This window comes from Condylura cristata, unplaced genomic scaffold (genome assembly GCF_000260355.1).
Source record: "Condylura cristata isolate star-nosed mole 26May11 unplaced genomic scaffold, ConCri1.0 scaffold00005, whole genome shotgun sequence".
Lineage (NCBI taxonomy): Eukaryota > Metazoa > Chordata > Mammalia > Eulipotyphla > Talpidae > Condylura > Condylura cristata.
The window spans coordinates 13988611-14007362 of NW_004567106.1; the positions used below are offsets into that span (position 1 = coordinate 13988611).

The 18752-nt window shown below is 44.1% G+C and overlaps 1 protein-coding gene across 2 annotated transcripts in view; it reads left to right on the top strand.

Annotated features, from left to right (window-relative positions):
* The first annotated feature begins 1141 nt into the window (after positions 1-1141).
* Positions 1142-18752, top strand: part of NXPH1 (neurexophilin 1) — a 277148-nt gene continuing 259537 nt past the window's right edge. Inside the window, exons 1-2 of one of the 2 annotated variants that reach the window (XM_004676721.2) lie at positions 1142-1618; positions 2492-2655. In XM_004676721.2, coding sequence (XP_004676778.1) covers positions 2602-2655 — 54 coding nt within the window. In that variant the 5' untranslated portion in view covers positions 1142-1618; positions 2492-2601. Of the gene's footprint in view, positions 1619-2405; positions 2656-18752 lie in introns of those variants that run through there. The other variant, XM_012721069.1, reaches the window with a different exon arrangement.

The window sequence follows — 18752 nt, forward strand, 5'->3', positions numbered from 1 at the left end:
TACCAGAAGGGCCGGTTCGGGAATCTCAGCTGCTAAAGGTGACTTCACCTCAATTGCTGTGCTCCGAAGAGGATGGAGGAGAGAGGGAAGGAGGTTTGGGAGGGAAACCACGCGAGTGAGGTAGAGGTACAGAGATGGAGAGAGTGAGAAATCCTGAAAGAGGGAGAGAAATATGACAAAGACAGACACTGAGCACAGAACTAAGGAGGGAGGTAAAGTCTCTGAGAGATGAAGTCAGAGCGGGAGCGATTGAGGAAGACAGAGACAGCGAAAGTCAGAGTAGAGAGGTGAGAGCTGGGGGACGCTGGTTGAACTGCGGTGTCGGGAGCTAGGGAGATGACAAAGACTTGAAGCACCCGATCCTCCTCCATCACCCCGCGTCTCACCTCCACCACCCTCCCTCCTCCTCCGGCATCTTTCACTCTCCCCGCCCAGCCCGCTGCAAGGAGCGAGCGCGCAAGGTCGCCCAGTCCCCTCGGTGGCCACGCGCTGAATGGCTGGCGGTCCACAGCGCCCATGTCTCCGGCCGGGCAGCTACAGGTCGGCTGCGCCCCGCGTCGGCGCTCGAGGCGGGCGGGGGAGCCCTGCACCCTTCCGCGCCCATCCTAGCCCAGCGCGCCTCCCCAGTAAGCTCCCCGCCACTTCTTGAGCGGTCGCTGGCCTCTTCGTGCCCCCTGGGGAGGGGGCGCAGAGGCCGCCAGACACTGCAGGAGCCACTGCCCACTGCGGGCACAGCCAGCCGACAGCCGGAGAGCAGAATTTGTTTATTCGGGGTAACAATTAGTCTCGGAGGAACCGTCAGCCACGTGCTAACGTAATTGCCTGTGTGGGGAAGATAGGCGCATTCAGCTGCTAACCTGAGACACCACCACTGCCTCGGCGTGGGGAACCCCAGCGCGCTCCAAAGCGTCCCCTAGTGGTCGGGCAGGTGGAAAGACAGCGCCCGAGACGCCTCTCCGGAGCGACTTCCCGGTTTCCCAGGGTGGCGCGTAGAGGTGCAGCTGCTGCGTGCACCAGAAGCCTCCGCGTTCTCGCCACCCCACCCCTCCCTCAGAAACTCTGAGTGCCTCCGCTACCCCTTAGGTCCCCCCCCCACCCTTCCGAAAGACCAGTGTCTTATCTCTCAAGTTCAAGTCTCCGGACTTGCCCAGTCTCCTGTCCTTAAGTCATTTCTACCATCCACGGCAGCCCGGGGGTGCTGGTAATCCTGGACTGCCTGTCCCAGTGCCGGCGCTGGCAGTTCCAGTCTGTCCGGCTGAACAGCAGCCCGGCGCATTCGCCTCGCCTCGCCTCGCCTCTCCTCCCTCCCTTTCTCGCTTCCTTTTTTCCCTCCTATACTTCCCCCCTCCTTCCTTAGCCTCTTAAGTTTCCTGCACCGCAAATCTAACTGTACCAAGCCCAGGATCCCGCGGAGCCAATACTGAAGGCGACCCGGACACTTGGGCGCCGACTCTGCCGAGGCTGGACGAAGCAACGGGACCGGTCCGCGCCGGAGCATGGAGACCAAGCGCCAGGGAGGGCATGTCCGGGGCGCCGGAGACACCAGGCCCCAGTAGCTCCTCCATGGAGCCTGCCCAGAGCGGTCCCTGCTCTCCGGATTCGCCCCTGATCTTGTGCGGTATGTACCCTTGGCTTCCACAGTCCGGGAGGGGATATCTTGGAGTGGTGTGGTAGGGCATCAGCAAGGGGAGGCGGGGAGGGCCACTGTTTGGGGGACAGAGTGCGCCTGGCAGGTGACCCTCACAAACCCGGGCAGGCATTCGCTCTAGAAGTTAGCGACTGGCTGTGCCCCTTGACTGGAAAAAAAGTAATGTCAGAGATGTGTGTGTGTGTATGCGTTTCTCAGTTTGTGCGGGGGGGTTGGGGGTGGGGAGGTTTCGAACTGGTAAACTGAGCCCGGCGTTCCTGTATGCAAATTGCATGCCTCCCCCACCCCCTCTACCTGTGGAGATACCCTGCACCTAATCCTGGTCAGTTTACCTACCCTTCCTCTTCCCGCGCCCCCCTTGCTCAGACTCTTCCTGGCTCTCTCTCTTTCCCTCTCCATCTCTCTCTGCTGGTGTGTACGTCTGTGAGCATTGCCAGGGCTGGCGAAGAACCAGCAACCGCCTTTAGTTCGAGCCGCCCGGCCATCAAACACTAGGGCAGGTCTCGCTGCCAGGGACGCTTGGGCTCCGAACCAACCTGCACGCTGCTCGGTTGCCCTGCCACCTCCAGTCTCTACTGCCCGGGAACTCGCGCCGGAGAAGCGCTGGGCACAAGACGCCCCTCATCCTCCCACCCTCTGTCCCTCCCGCCTGCCTGCGGACCACGCGCTCGCTGGTTTCAGGCGCTGAGTTTACTCGCTTTTCAATTTTTCCTATCCCCACCGCGGGTTTTTTTTTTTTTTTTTTTGAACACCTCTCCCCACCAAGACCCCCTTTCCCCGCATGGTCGCCAAGCCTAACCTTGCCCGCCTGGTCATGGGATGTCTAATTTCATTTGTATCTAGGCTGCTGAGAGCGCTTCTTGCTCTGTAAAGTGGATGTCAGGTGGATCTATGTTTTTGAAGGAACAAAGACTCAGAGAAGGCACCGCTGAGGAAGTTTGAGACGCGGGAGGATGCAGGCTGCGGGCTGGTACGTCCTTCTCCTCCTGCAGCCCACCGTGTACTTGGTAAGTCGCTGCGGATCTGGCGCCCCCCGCCATCCCACCTTGGCCAAGAGACCAGGTAACCTGGGGAGGCGCGGGAGGGTGAAACCGCGGGCTCAGCAAAAGCAGCCTTCCTAGCGACTGTGTTGGAATAACTTTGGCAAGCTCCTCTGAGGATCCCTACGGGATTTTACGGGCTTTCCATCCTTGTTTCTCTTTCCAGTTGCCCTTCTCCTGCTCATGATTCTGAACATCAGCGTCTATCTGGACACACAGAAATCGAGGAGATAGGTTTTATAGGGGAGAGGGCAATGAGAAGGCATGGTAGAGGTGGAAGGAACTCTGTTAAGTTCATTCACAGAGTTTAAATGGGAGGAGACAGAGGTGAAGAGTGGTGCAGGAATCTGTCCAGGTGTGTGACTTTGGAAAGGAATCCATTTATCTCACCCCCAGGTTAGAGATGTGGCACAAAAAGAAGTGCAGAACTTTGTTCGGCTTGTAGGGTTCAGACAGGACAAGTTTAACTATTACACAGGAGCACAGCAAGCGGTCAGAGAGAGTCAGGTCAGAGATGCTCCTGCAAACGTGTAAAGGCTCCACCTCTCTCTCCAAATCTCTTTCTTTCAACCAAATAACCCAACCTAAGCTCCAGTGTCGAGTCTTTCATTAGGGCATGGCAGACCTTGTCGTCAGGGAAAGAATACTTAGCAAAGCATCAGTCCGAGAACTCCCGGAGACAAGTTTTCCGGGCGTTAGGACTTTGCATACCTCTGGAACTCGCCAAGGAGAGGGCGGCAGAACCGCTTTATTGTGGTGGCGGGTGGTCTGGGAGTTGAGGACACCGCGCGGAACCGAGTCTGAGAGTTCAGTTTCTCTGGTCTGGCTTCAGGGAGAGATAGGGACATACAACCTGCTGGCGAAGTTGCACTCAGTTCACCGATCCCAGCAGCCCATTTCTGTGCAGGGGGAGCACACTGAGGCTCATTGTGTTTTCTTAGAGGCGGGGAGCACTGGGGCGACGTTAAAGCTGGATGAACCAGATTGGGGGCGGGGGTAGCGGGCGGTGCCATTCCTCATTCCCGAGGGCTTCTAAGCCCATAAGCCTGGGAGCAGAAGTGTTGCTAGCCCTGCAGTTGAAAGCGTTTCCCAACCGTTGCGCTGATGCTTGTGACTGCAGGCCTACTAGTTGTGTGAACCCTGTGTATATTATCCCGTGTGTATGCATGCGTCTGTGAATATATGTGAGGGTGTGTGTATTTAAACGTTTCAGCTTCAAGAACCCTTAGTATTGCCTGTCATTGTACTTTTACCGCCTGACCGCGGTAGCCAGCCGTGGACGCCAGAGGGCGCTGCGCGCCATTGTCTTCACCCATAGGGCACCTTGGGGTAAACAGGTAAAAGCCGGGGCAGCCAATCCAAAAGAATAGCCTTTTTAACTGTCGCCTTATCTGTGCCTTCCCGGGTTGGGACGCTGACGGAATGCAAAACGTGTCCTTTTCATTCCACATTTCAGTAATTCTTGCCCCCACCTGTGTTGAGTAAACCCACTGACATTGAGAGGCCAGAAACCGAGGGCAGAAAGTTTGGCCAGCGGGATAAAGAAATTGAAAGAAGCGGGGAATGGACTGAAAAGCGAAAGCTGCGTAGGAGAAATTTTAACAATTCCCTTGACCACGGAAATCTGCCTGCCTCTCTTCTTTGCTTACCTTTAACGCATGACCTAAACCTCAGATCTGTTCTAACGTCCTTGGACTGTGCGCGCACACAGCAAAGGCTCGCGGTTGTGGTGCAGTTTATTGCTTGAAGCAAGTATTTCAATAGTCTGGAAAATAATCTATCAAATGCAGAAGTGAAATCAATACGTTGTGTTAAATTTTAAATGTGTTTGTTGGCAGTTAAACCGTTTTCCACTCATTACAACAACAGTGCTGGATTTATTCTAATGCGCAGCGTTCTCAACAACAAGCGCATTAATTCTCCTTTAATTGTAAACTGGGAGCATTTGAAAACCATTCAGTGTGCAAATTATGCTGATTCAATTACCGTTTAGTTACAGACTTCATTACCTGAATGCCTTTTGGTAATACAGGGAGAGGAGACAATTTTTCCAATTTCACTCAAAACAATACGAAATGTGAACAATAAAATAGAGAAGGCGATTTAGAAGTCCATTCGTTCCTCTCTTCTCTAAAGTTGTTTTGTGTGTCGGGGATTATTAGAAACCACACGCAGCAGAAAAACAAAAGGCTGGTTGGTGACTGTGACCCAAGGCAGTATTTCCAGGGATTGTAATCCAATAGTTACATGCTAGCAGAATCGTAGCTGTTTTCCTGGAGAAGCAGAAAGCTAACTTTTACCATAGAAATGAATGTAAAGGATGAATTGGTCAGTATAGGATGGCTTGAGGAAAGTAAACAAGCAGAGATCCTTGATTAAAATTGTAGGACAATGAGACAGAAGTGGTCAAAAATTCTTTCTCCATCTATTTTATTGAACACTAGACACATTAACTAAAATTGTTATTTATTTATAGCTGCACCCAGAGCATTCCAGAACTCTGAAAGAAACTTCAATAGATACCTGCAGGTTGTCAGGAGATGCGTCAAGTTATACTTCAAGAAGGCAGGAATGACAAAATAATTATTTTGTCCCTTTTGTATTTGTATTATGTCCCTTTTAAATGGACATAAGTTGGGAGGGATTTAATGAGTTATTTTTGTCTTTATGAGTTCATATCACAAGTGTATGGCCACTCTATTGAAGCATTGCTTTTTAATTGATATCACAGTGCACCTTTCCCTTTAAGCCCCTGGAATTCCAGTTATGTTTCCTTAAGAGTAATTGCCATAGTTTATCTAGGGAACAAAATTTGTATAGATATCTTCTACATACAAATATTTAGGCTTCTACTTATAGAGAAACACCTTAAGTACTTCCAAATTTTAGAAGATTTCAAAACATTGACAAATGACTCTCTATCCAGCACATCAATGGTTCATACTTAAATCAATTTCTTACTGTGGTTTCACACTGGGTTAATGTCCTTAAAGTGTGTTTCTAGGCCCACTGTTGATTCTTTGCATACTTGTATTAGGTTGAGCATTTTGAGTATTTTTGTGTTTATTGAAGGGTGGGTCTGCCTTATATCAAACTATGAGCTTATTGTAGTACTGCCATGGGGAGCTAATTAGAAAGGTGTCTGTAAAGCTACATTCTGAAACATATCAGCTAGAAAAAAATCACCACAGGGCTAACTCCAGTCATAAATGCAGAAAGGTGGGAAACCATATTTTTTTATTAAATAAAGGCAGCAGAATCTTTTCATAATTGAGTGTGTTTACTGCAAATTTATGTCTGAATTCAACTGAGAAATAATGGCCTATGACTTAACAATACTTGTTTGAGATCAAATCTTTATTCTCTTTTCAGCTTTGGACAAATTCCAGGTTATTTTCAGTATGGTATAATAGAGTAACAGTACTATAATACTTTAATTGAGTTGAAACACATGGATAGATGAGAGAAATTTGATTTCTGGGTTAAAAGAAAGGTGGCTCTAGAGTGAGTTATTTTGCATGGATCAAGCTGACTGATAGGCCAGAGCATAGAGGGAGAGCATATCCCAGCAGAAAGCAGAGGTTTCCTGTTTGGAGGCTTACCCAGAGGCAAGTTCAGAGGCAAGAATTGAGTCTAATGAGCATTCTTTGGGCCTATCAATCAAAAAGTTACTTATGAATTGAATTCAGAGACTCTGACAAGGGGTTGCATGATGTTACTGTGGACAATCACACATTCACAGTACTATCCTAATGAGAAGAGGCTCCTTATGTTTTGGTTTAAGTTAATAAAATAACAACAGTTCTGCTAGGTATTAAAATTGCTGACAGTCTAGTTGCTTGCTCGCCAATAGGGTGGGAATTGAAAATTCTTTCTAAACATTGTGCTTACAAATCATTTGAGTCATGCATTTCCTTAAATTTAGGATATCCTATTATTTTAGATATTAAGAGAGATATATATCCTCTGCACTGGTAGAAGCTAGGCCACCTGGGTGAATTCCATTCATTATGAAGTGGCTATTAAGAAACATGGAAGATGACTGAAAGGCATCAAGGAGAGAGATCACCACTGTCTAACCTTTGGATTAGGTATATGTACCTCCCATCCTCTGAAAATTAAGCCAGCTGCACACTGGAAATTTTCATCATTTTGAGTTTGTTCCTGAAAAGAATAGCACATTAACTATCTACCAATGGTTCCTATGTATTCTACGTTAAGGCAGTTCTTAGAGGCAGTACTGTAAGGCCCCCAGTCTCACTGCATTTCCTGATGAGTCTTCTACCACAGATCAGCCTTCTTGATGCAGGAGGAAGCCTAAATTGTTGGAGGGACCTATGTACCAGCAGCACAAGAACTCATCAGTCCCAAGTTTATTATGGGGGGTTCTGTGAAGCTGAGTGTGTGGGAAGCACCTGGGTTGGATGATCCTTCTGATCCACTTTCAGGAGGATAGTGGGCTGTGGTCTGAGGCCTTCCAGTAATAGTCTTTTGGAATCTGTCTTGAGTATTAGGAAAGAATCACTCCAGCCCTCTCAGTGATATTTCCCCTGAAAACCATTAAGTTTGTGGCTCTTCTTTGTGCAAAGTTGATTTCTAGTTGGCTTTGAATTGTTGACGGCTATTTCCTCCTTAATGAAAGTGTTGTCTGGTTGAAAAGTATATCAAGTGGCAGACAAATGGGTTGATTTTTTTTTTATCTTGGTGCCCAATGTCCTACTTTTCTGTCTGAGGAAAGATTTTTCTGCAGGATACAGAAATTGACAGCATTGTCCAAGTAATAACCACAGTCAACAATATTTTCAAAAGGGCATTTGAGTGATGAAAGCATTTGGATATTGCTCTTTCAAATAAGTAATTTACTGTCTTAGGCTTCTTTGATTTTATAGAGGGTGGGGAAGAAGGGGCCACACTTGGCAAAGGGATTCCTTTCCAGTTTAGTCCAGTACTGAAATAAGGAGTTGTTTGTTAGTTTCTTGGAATTCTGGTATCTGAAGAGCTCTCCTGAATTTTTTTGGCAGGGTGTTAATACCAGGGCTCTAAAGGGAATCCAGGGATTGAACATTAACACTCTTCTTTCACAATGAAAGTCAATGTAATTTCTAAAAGTTTGTCTGCTCTCAAGTGGCAAGTTAGGAAGTGTGCATGCTTTTTGGTTTGATTTAAAAAGTAAATGCCTGGTTTTGATTCCATTCAGGAAAGCTCCCTCCAGGTGTGTGTGTGTGTGTGGGGGGGGTGTTTTTGGGTTTCAGATCTCATTCTAAGAGTCTTTGGCATTTAATTAATAGAGGGAGACTCGCACCACCAGGCCAGGCACCCTCAAGTCAGAGACTTGATGGAGCAACCGGGTAGGCAGCGTTTCTGCTTTTTTGCCTTTCCCTGAATCTCCTAACCACCATTAGTCTGGTCCAGCCGATTGTTTACAGAAGTTGTGAACTTGATTTATCTACTACTGAAGCTCCCAACCAGCTTTTTTTCCTCCATGTCAGCACTAACCCCTCCCAGAGCTTAGTAAACACGGAGTGCGCATTTTTCTGCTACCGATTGGCATGTTGACGACTCCGCTTGAAGGAATGTGACAATAAAGTGGGAAACCAAAGCTTGGCAAGCACTTAATCAAGGATAAAAAGGTTCCGCTGTAAGGATGTCACTCAATTTATTGTGAAAGTCGAATGAATTACGTTTAATGAAAGTGCTCCCCAGATGAATATTACCAGCAATTTCCTGAGTTGGCTCTGTCAGCTTGAGATGAGGAAATGCCAACACAGATCAGAAAAGAGCGTCCATCTCAATTACTATGCAAGCTTTCCAGGAGCGGATTTTTATTGAGATGATATATATTGGCGGCTTTTTCATGTCCCTCCGTGCATCCAGGAGCAAATTCTCACATTTTCCAAGTTTGCTATTTGCCCTCATGGGTTGCTTGGCTGTTGTTTAAACTTCTGATGAGCGTGCCGAGTTTCTACTTCGGGCTGAAAACCTAATTACCTGCTCTGTAAACAGCTTTCCCAAGTATATTTTGTTTGCTACGAAGTTGGGGCCTAGTAGAAGGGCGAGTGAGGACGGGGCGGAGAGAATTCCCTTGCTCGGATACCCTCTACTATTGCATTTTTCCTTCACTGTCTAGTCCGGGGGCGTTTGGAGAGCTAAATGACTCCTAGGGCTGGGGAGTCGGGGTGCTACACCCACTGGGGTTTGAGGAGGTCAGTAGAGCACAGCACGTGCCTGTCATTCTTCCACTATACTTATTTTAAATTAACGAGGGTATTTTTACTTGTTCAAGCCAAATACGGTGGGGAGAGGGTTACAAAGGCCGCAGCCAGAGCGCATCGTCTCATTTGCATGAAAATGAAAACCGAGAGGCTTTTCTTGAACTGTTTCTTTCTCCTACAATCAGACAAATATCTGCTTAGAAAAACCGAGTGTTTCCTTAGAAACTGGTTCCTGGGGGCTCAGTGTATCCCCACTGAACCTTACTCCCGCTGGGCCTTACCCATTGTACCTGTACCCTAAAGGAAAGGATACGAATCAGAAGCACCCAAGGGCATAATGGGAGTTTGGGCACCTTGCCTCACTTGTGGGAGGGGATATCTTCCTGACATATCCCACTCGAAATCTCAGACCACTTCCCTTCTCAACTATTGATTTTAAAAGCCATTTCAAGCCTTCTATTTTTGGGAGCGAGAAACTTCTTTCCAGGTAGGCTTCATTTCTTTGATTCTAAAACTTAGTCCTCTGGCCAAAGCCGCGGAGAGTTTGGGCCGGGAATTTTTCAGCAGGACCTGCCCCACCACAGCTGAGCGCTTTATTATCTGCTTTAGCCTCCAATGACCTCACAGGTGCAGCTCTCTCAAGTCTGGACTCCAAGGTTTCACACCGAATCGTTGCTTCTTGGGGGCATTTTTCGTCGCCGACGCCGAGTTTCGGTATCCTGGGGACTGCAATCAGGACTACAGCCTTTCTTCAAAGGAGGCTGTGGACACTGAAATTGAATGGAGCGGTAACCCGTGGCTGGGCCAGGCCGGATCCGCAGCGCAATTCTTCAGGACCACGGACAGCGCCATAGACTCCGCCCCGCTAAGTAGTCCGCTGCCCAGCGGTCCTACCTTGCTGCAGCGCGGGAAGGGTTCCTCTTGAAGTCCAGTTGGCGCTTTCCGCAGACACCTCATTACATCCCAGTCGTGACAGTACGGCCTGCCTCCTTCTCCTAGTCATCCGGGAGCTCTGAGCTCCGATCGCTAGGTTCCCAATGAGTATCGCGGTCAGAACCTCTCTTTTGCACCCCTTCCCCCGCCCCCTCCGCGGCTGCGGTGTCATGTGATTACCGGCGTTAATCACGAAGGGAGGCGGTTGCTTCTTTCCCTACTTTCTCTTCTCTTGACCCTATTGCCTAGCACGGCTTGTTAAACTTGCCCTTCCTAGCGGCAACAAGAATCACATAATGTAAAAAGCTGCACGTGTTCTAATACAATGTAAAAGACTTGTTTGACAGACAAGAAAACTGAGGTTTGGAGATAGGAAGCACTTTACTCGCAAGAGTAAAACCAAGTGGGGAAAAGTAATTCCGGCTCCATTTTCCAGCTGCGGGCATCGCGGCAGGAGCTACCAAAGTGTCCTCCTGGTCGAGTGCCTTTAAAAAGCTGTGCTTGCGAGAGTACGTAGATCTAATTATTATGAATTTTTAAAGGAGCAGTAATTATTCACGGGAAGCAGGACAAACCAAGTCCCGGGTAAAAGAATCGATATATTTGTTATCGAAAGTGCGCCTGACTCGCTTTTAATGCAGACGAATGGGGATACAGTCTCATTATTTTCCAAGCTTAGGCTTCCCGGCGTGGGACCTGATGCAGCGTGGAATCTATCATCATTAGACCCAGGATGTGGTAGTGGCGGCGTTTCTCTTTATTTACTTAGCAAAGCAAACAGCCCCTCCCTATACACGCAAATCCACAACCATTTCCCTATTTCCTTTCTCCTCTTCCGTCTCCCTCTACGGGCTGCAGTTACCCTCCCTCTACTCCGTCCCCTTGTATGGGCTTCAGTTTCCCTTCCTCTACCCGGCCCCCAACCTCTTCAGCACTCTAGAGCGGTCACTGGGGTCAATTAAAGTGTGCGCAGTTCCTCTTTGGCGGCAGTCACACGGTTGATTGGGTACAGAAATAAGCTGGAGAGTACCCTGTGTTGGCGCTAGGGGTTCTCGGTGTCAAAGACAAAGATTGGCAGGCAAATTCTGTGTTTCTCTCCCTTTAGCATGAGAATCAATCGTTTTAGGACGACCTGATTCTGCAGATCCCTGTGGTATTGAAGGGGTCAGAGGTCTGGCAGGTAATGTTTCATCAACCGGTGTTGAAATGAAGCTGGGGAAAAAGACAAGAGGCAAGAGAACAATTTGGAGGTAAAGAGAGGTTGAGAATTGAATAGGAAGGGAAAGGAAGATTCAGGTGCAATATCTCCAGGGCACCCTCAAAGGCCCAGGTGAGATAGGCTCTGTTCCCTCTGAGCCAGATGTGGGCCTTTTGTCTGTTTACCAGCACCTGCAGTTTTCCAGGACTGGGGATGGGTCCCTTGTCTACCCATTGAAGTCGCTGAAACTGTTCAGGACCTTGCCTGCTGGACTGCTGGATTGCGCTGCAAAATTTTTTTTTTCTCCCCTCTCTGTGGCAGCATGCAGCGACCTGACTGCTTTCGGGGACTGTAGCTCAGATCAAACTTGTATTCCTGTGTTGTTTTCACTGTTCCTGCAATGCCATAGTTCTTATAGTCAAATGAGGTGTACCCAGGCATGAGTGTGTGCTTGGCCCTCACCTGCCCGGTCAGATTAATAGCTGCAGAGAAACTAGGGTGTGGCTCTTTATAAAACCTAATTCCTCTTCCTTGATTGCAGAAAATTTTAAGTATAGCACTTATAATAACATCTATGAAGACAAATTTAAAATTGTGTGCTTCCAGACACTAAAGTGGAAATAGTGCTCTCATTGCATTTTCTTTTCCTCTGAATCTAGTCTTTCATGATGTGTTGTAATTGCCTGAGTGTCCGTATCATTGCCATCAGAGAGAGTGGACCTCCACAATACCAGGACTGTGTGATCTCCTTCTATCATCTTTACTTTTAGAGGCTTTATAATTAAACTCTGTGAGATATATGTAACATATATCTAGTAGAGAGCTTTTTTTTATTTATATTTTTGTAGCATGCTGAGAAAGGAATTAAGGAAGTGCTTATACCGAATAAACTTACTTTGATATCAACCGAAATTTCCTTTTAATTTACTCTTCTCATGTCTGAAAGACTATCTCTGCAAAACCAGATCCCACAGTCATGCCCTTTAAGGAGCAATCCCAATTAAGTGACAAAAGGCATTTACTAGCTTATACTCACTTAACAGAACAAAAGGCTACTCATTGGAAATATATACCAGGCTTAGCATGGTAAAGTTGCAACATGATGTAGGATTCAAGTAGAAAAATATAGCTGGAAACAGCTGCAGAGCCTTATATTTTTCTACCCTAAACCTTCACAACCCACATATTATAATAAGGCCTTCTAGAGCCAGTACACAGACAAATTTTCTGCAAATTGGCAGAAAACTTAATAAAATTAAAAGTCAAAGACTATTGGAAGGGGATATAGGTTTCCTTCTCTAAAATAGAGTTTTGAGGAACAATTATGATAGAGAGACTAGGAAAATTTTTACTTAGATCTTTTATTTACAGTCCTGGTGCCTCTCCACACACACAAGAGTAAGACTTTATTTGCCTCTCTACCCCTTGAAGGATTCCATGGTAATTGTGTGGAACTCCTTTTTCTTTTTATCAAGGTAATGTTTGGTTACATTATTGTTTGTGGTTTAGAGGTAGAGAATCTTTTCCCCTTCTTAACTATACAGCATGACCCACCACTATTGTTTAATTTGCTCATGGGAATTCCTTTGTTTTCATAAGTGATTGGAATTCCAGGTTGGGTTTGACAGTAACAATTCCTTGATAAGAATCTCATATCTCACACTGCCTTGTTATCCTGTTTATGTCAGTATTTTTAACTTCAGTTTTCAGAATTTTTGTAAAGAGTAATTACGGGCATGGCATGATGGTTGGAATTCTAGTTGTGTATGTGTACTATCGCTTCTCCAACTGAACTTGAGAAAAATTATTCTTATCCTGGTAACCTTGTAGCTGAATGTTATTGGAGGGGCATGAGTATATAAAACAGCTTATATAAAATTAATGGACTGCTTTACATTCACAATCTCTTACTTGTGAAGACCTTGTAAAATATCACATCTATTTAAAATAGGAGGAGTATAAAGTTAGGTTTGCTGTGCAATCAATAGTCATAAATGGCTAGGGGAGATGTTTGATTGTTTTTAGTGAGTTTGATAATGTAGTGGAAATTTATCGTCTGTCTTTGGGAACTGAGGTGCTAATCATAAGGCAACCTTTTATGAATTTGATCAGTTTTGAAACTGGCTGTAAGATTCCAAAGCAGTATCTAAGTTCACAAGCAAAATTTTAGAAAATGTATTTATTGACTTACCATAATACAGCTGTATAGATATACAGCTACTATGAACCACAAATGAGAAAATAAAACATCTCTCCAACATTGTTTTATTATTTTGAGCTGTGAAGTTTAGGTAATTTATATCTATTTTCGAATAATAAAATGGATAGATTTTTTTTTAAGATTTATTTTAATTATGCATACAGAACTGGGGTAAAGACTAGAGGTGTAGGGCAGTGAGAGGATTCACCAGAGACAGAGTGGGGAGCAAAACAGGCAGATCAATGAAGTACACTGCTGAGGGGAGCAGCGGGTGGGTCAGGAGAGATCTGCTGCACCATGTGGGTTACCTCTGGGGCTGGAATTGAACTCATGCTGAAATGGCTTTAGTTTCTTAGTGCTGTGCTTTAACCCACTGTACCACCAGGGAGGGCCTGGATATAGGTTTTTAATTTTACCATCAAACTTCTTAGGAGTGAGACTTTCTGAGTACAGTGAAGTTGCTAAAATGATTTCTGTATGTTTGGACAAAATGTTGGAAACTTAAGAGTTCTTTATTTTTGATGCTTCCAAACATACACTAAATGCTGTATTTTTCTATGTTCTTTTACTTTGTTTATGAATCTCTAGGACATGCTGTAAGCCCCACTATGAATTTCTTTTATTATAGTGCATGTTCATTGGGAGAAATTAAACAACTTTTTCTCTTGTTTCATTGGAAAGTCACAGTGAAGTTTTCAGATTTTTCTCTCCTTCCTCACCATTTCACTCCACTTTTTCCTAGAATAGTCATATCCTTTTTATTTCTTCCTCATAAAAATGATTACTGAACTATTGTGTTGTCATCTTCTCTAAGTAAGAAATAATGTCCTAATTTGCCAACAAACTTCTTACTAGAAGCTGCTCAATACTAGAAGAAAAATTCTTAAAATCATAGTCTGAATTACATGAGAACCATTATGCTATTTGAGAAGTTTTTAATGAAAATGCTATAATTAATCACCAGCTTGATTTTAAAACCTATTTACAGAGTGATGAGTTGTGATTTGTGTTTGGAGCAGCTGCGGCATTGGTAAAAAGGCTGACTACAGATATCTGAAATTGAAAATATAAAATACTTTAATCATATATCTTTTCATGTTATTTGTGAATAGTTTCTTGCAGGGAACCATTATTTTTTCTTTAATAGAATTAAATGCAGAGAAAGATGCAAGGCTCTGCCTACTGCCTATGGAAGGAAGTTATTCATGTGTGGTCAGTGTTGTATTTTTCTGGGCTCGATGTGAAGTTTAATTGCTATCGATGTGGAGATTTTGCAGAACATAGCAGAGTTTTTGCCTCTTTTGTAAGAAATATGTAACTGAATGATGAGCACCTCATATTAGATTTTCAACCTAATTTCTTTTGGTTTATCTAGGCAGAATTGTGAACAACTGTGCCAAAGAGCTGGTCACAGTCTCTGGCACTAGCGCAGTTAAGTGGAACTAACATTTTTGGATCAGCAGCTTTGTTCTCGGGCTGAAATATTCCGGAGTACAGAGGAATGAAAAGTGAATGACTTGGTTCAAGATGTTTAATCCTGCCTTGCATTATTGACTGAAATCCTTCACAATTAGAATGAGTCTAATTAATATGCAGTAGATGCATTTGCACATCTCTCAGACTAATGTATTCCAATCCCGCACCCCTCTCCCTCACTGGCTTTTAACTTCTTTGAACAAATGGTGAAAACAAGGAGAGACTTAAAGGAAAACCAACTTGCTGGAAAATGGTTGATAGTCTTCCGGATAGCACTACTACTTTTTTTTTTTTTTAAGATTTATTTACTTATGCATAAAAGAACTGGGGTACAGGCCAGAGGTGTGGGAGGTGAGAGGATTCACCAGAGCAGAGAGGGGAGCCAAACAGGCAGATGTATTGAAATACACTGCTGAGAGGAACAGTCTGTGGGTCAGGAGAGGTCTGCCATGCCATGTGGGTCACCTCCCAGGTCGGAAATTGAACTCGTGCTTCAGTGGCTGTGGAGAGCTTCATAGTGCTGTGCTTTAATCCATGGTGCCACCAGGAAGGGTCCCAGAGCACTACTTCTAACTAGCTGGAAACCATTATGACACTATGCAAGTGTTAACATTAAATTCAGTGTACAAATAGAAGAAATATTATGCTGAGAAAGTGGGTGACTTCTTGGACCCAATGAGCACCTAGTCACCAGAGGAGAAAGGTCCTTTTTCTTTTCAGTCATGCCTGGATTTTTTTCCTCCCCTAACTTTTCCTCATTTCTCACTTCAACTCTAAAGCAAAGCAGTACTGAAAAAGACTGACTAGGAGGAAAAAGTGGAAGAGAATAGTAAAATATTTTCTTGGTTCTGTGACCTTAGGAAGTTTTTTAACCTTCTAGATCTCAATTTCCTTATATGTAAAATAAAACCAACATTCGAAGTTTCCTACCCCATAGAATTATTAGAATTAATTGAGTGAACATGTTATAAAGAGTAACGAAAAGTGCCTGGTACATAAAAATGTTGAACTCCTCATAAAAGAATCTTGTTCTTTATTTTCCTTTTTGAATGATCCTTATTTTTAGAGGCAGGTTTCTGGAACAGGTTTCCATGCTGCCAGTGTGGCTATTACTGGGATGAAACACAAGGTTTAATTCTACCGTAGACTCATCCTAGCTTTTGTTTCCCTCTTGCAGCTGCTTAATTGTTGCCCAGGGCTGTCCAGAAAGCCATATGTATTTAAGGTGGATAGTAACCATAGTGACTAAAGCAGGAAAAAAAGGCCATTCTACAACTAGCCAAGGGTTTATAGAAATGAAGAGACGAGACAACAACAGATCTAATAAGGTGATCACAGAGTTGAGATTGAAGTTATGTGATGTTTTAATTTTAGGTGGAAAATACTATGGGCATTTGTTAAAATCTGATATAAAATACTGATTAATTTCTGAAAAATATTTTCTTTTCTTTTTTTTTAAAAGATTTATTTATTTATTCATATAGAACTGGGGTAAAGGCCAGAGACGCGGAGGGTGAGAGGATTCACCAGAGACAGAGTGGGGAGCAGAACAGGCAGATCGACGAAGTACACTGCTGAGGGGAGCAGCGGGTGGGTGGGTCAGGAGAGGTCTGCCACGCCATGTGGTCTCCTCCGGGGCAGGCGGGAATCGAACTCATGCGGAAGTGGCTTAAGCTTCTCAGTGCAGTGCTTTAACCCACTGCGCCACCAGGGAGGGCCCTGAAAAATATTTTCTTTTAATCACTTTTCCTCTTCATACTTGAAATTCTTTTGCCTTTTGTACATAAGTTAGACAAAATTTATAGTCTGCTTGGTTTTAAAAGTTTGGGCAGGCCCTCCCTGGTGGCGCAGCGGGTTAAAGCACAGCACAAAGAAGCTAAAGCCACTTCCACATGAGTTCGATTCCCGCCTGCCCCGGAGGTGACCACATGGCCTGGCAGACCTCTCCTGACCCGCCCGCTGCTCCCCTCAGCAGTGTACTTCATCGATCTGCCTGTTCTTTTTCCCGCTCTGTCTCTGGTGAATCCTCTCACCCTCCGCATCTCTGGCCTGTAACCCAGTTCTGTATGAATAAATAAATAAATCTTTAAAAAAAAAAAAGTTTGGGCACATTTGTTTAGAGGATTTAAGCTATTTTTCTCCATTGAAGTTTATCCTAGCTGAATTCCTGGGTGTAGCAATACCTTACACTCCAACTCTCAAATAGTATAGTAGGATGAGAGGCCAAATACCTTTTATATGCTTCTCAGTTATCAAACCAAGTAGGTCAGTAAACCTCCTTCCAAAGCATTGTCTTGGGTACCCAAGAAGAGTTCCTACACTGTAACAATTTATATTTTGGATTTGACATGGAATGGGGAAGGTGTAGGAATGACTACAAATGATAAAATATTCTATCTTTTTTCTTCTACCCAAGTCAACCACTGTGCCAGAGTTTTATATGGTATGGATTTCTTTCCACTTAGTTCCCTTATTAACCCCATGAGATGATAGGTACTATTAGCTGCAGGGATGCACTGTTAATAAATAGATCAGCATATCCATTTGGGTCATGTTATTAATAGCACCCCATTTTATGAATGGGGTAATTGAGACACTGGGTGTTTGGTGCTAGGTGGCATAATTTTTCCCTATCTAATTCTTGACCCGGTACTTTATTTTTCCTTCTTATTGAGGCAAAGTTAGTTTATGATATGATATAGGTTTCAGGCATGTACTTTCTCACTGCAACAACTGTATGTTTCACACTACACCCACCATACGAGGCTAGTTCTTCCCTTCTCTGCTAACCATCATTTTGTTATCAAGAATCTAAGGTTGGCTTGTGACTTTCTTTGTTTCATTGCTGTATTTCTTTAGATTATACAAATAACTGAAAGCATATGCTATTTGTCTTTATGCTTCTGACTTATTTCACTAGTATAATTCCCTCAAAAATTCATCCATGTTGTCACCAATGAAAAGGTTTCATATTGTTTAAGGGCTGAGCAGTATTCCACTATGTATATAAGCTACATCTTAATTCATTCATCTGTCCATGAGCACATTTTGGGTATTGTAAATAATACTGCAATGAACATAGGTTGCTATATAAATATAACTTTTCAAAGTAGTGCTTTCATATTCTTAAGGTAAGTACCTAGGTGTGGGATCACTTGATCACTAGATCATTTGGTTACTTATATTAAAAAAAATGTCAAGGAATCTCCATACTGTTTTCCAAAGCAGCAGCACCAATTTACATTCCCATCAATGTGCATGAGGGTTCTTTTTTCTCCATATCCCCACCAACACATTATTTCTTGATTTTTGGATAATAGCTTTTCTAATCAGTATAAGTTGAAATCTCTTTGTAGTTTTGATTTGCATTTCCCTAATAATAAGTGGTGGACCACCTTTTCATCTGTCTATTGACCTTTGTGCATCTTCTTTGGTGAGCTGCCTATTTAGACCCTCTGCTCACATTTTAATTGGAGTGTGTGTGTGTACACAGGCATGAGCACATATAATGCAAGACAAGAATAAATTCTATTAAAAAACTTTACAAGAAGAAACTATGTTGCTTTTCACTTTTAATGAATATTTCTTCTTTCCCCCTTCTCTGGGTTGACCTTATTTGGATAACTGGGCTATGCTGTAAAATTGCTGTAGGTGCTACTATAATTCAGTAGTTTTATTATATGTAGTTCTTATTGAGAGGCTTCCCAGCAAATAGGGATGCAGTGATAACAAAATCAGGATCGTCGTGACTATAGCTTTTGCTGACAGCATGTAGGGCATATCTCTTTAGGAAATCTGCTTCTACTGACCTCAATGATATGACAAATGATCTTTGGGCCTCAGGGTAAGTTAATAAGTGAGATGGGGCATAAAACTCAGCCCCTATAATCATCTGTGATGGAATTTAAAATGATCCATAACATCTGTATCTTGACTAGCAAATACACACCTGGTTTTTTTTTTTTTTTTTTTAAAGATTTATTTATTTGTGCATACAGAACTGGGGTACAGGCCAGAGGCTCGGGGGCGGTGAGAGGCTTCACCA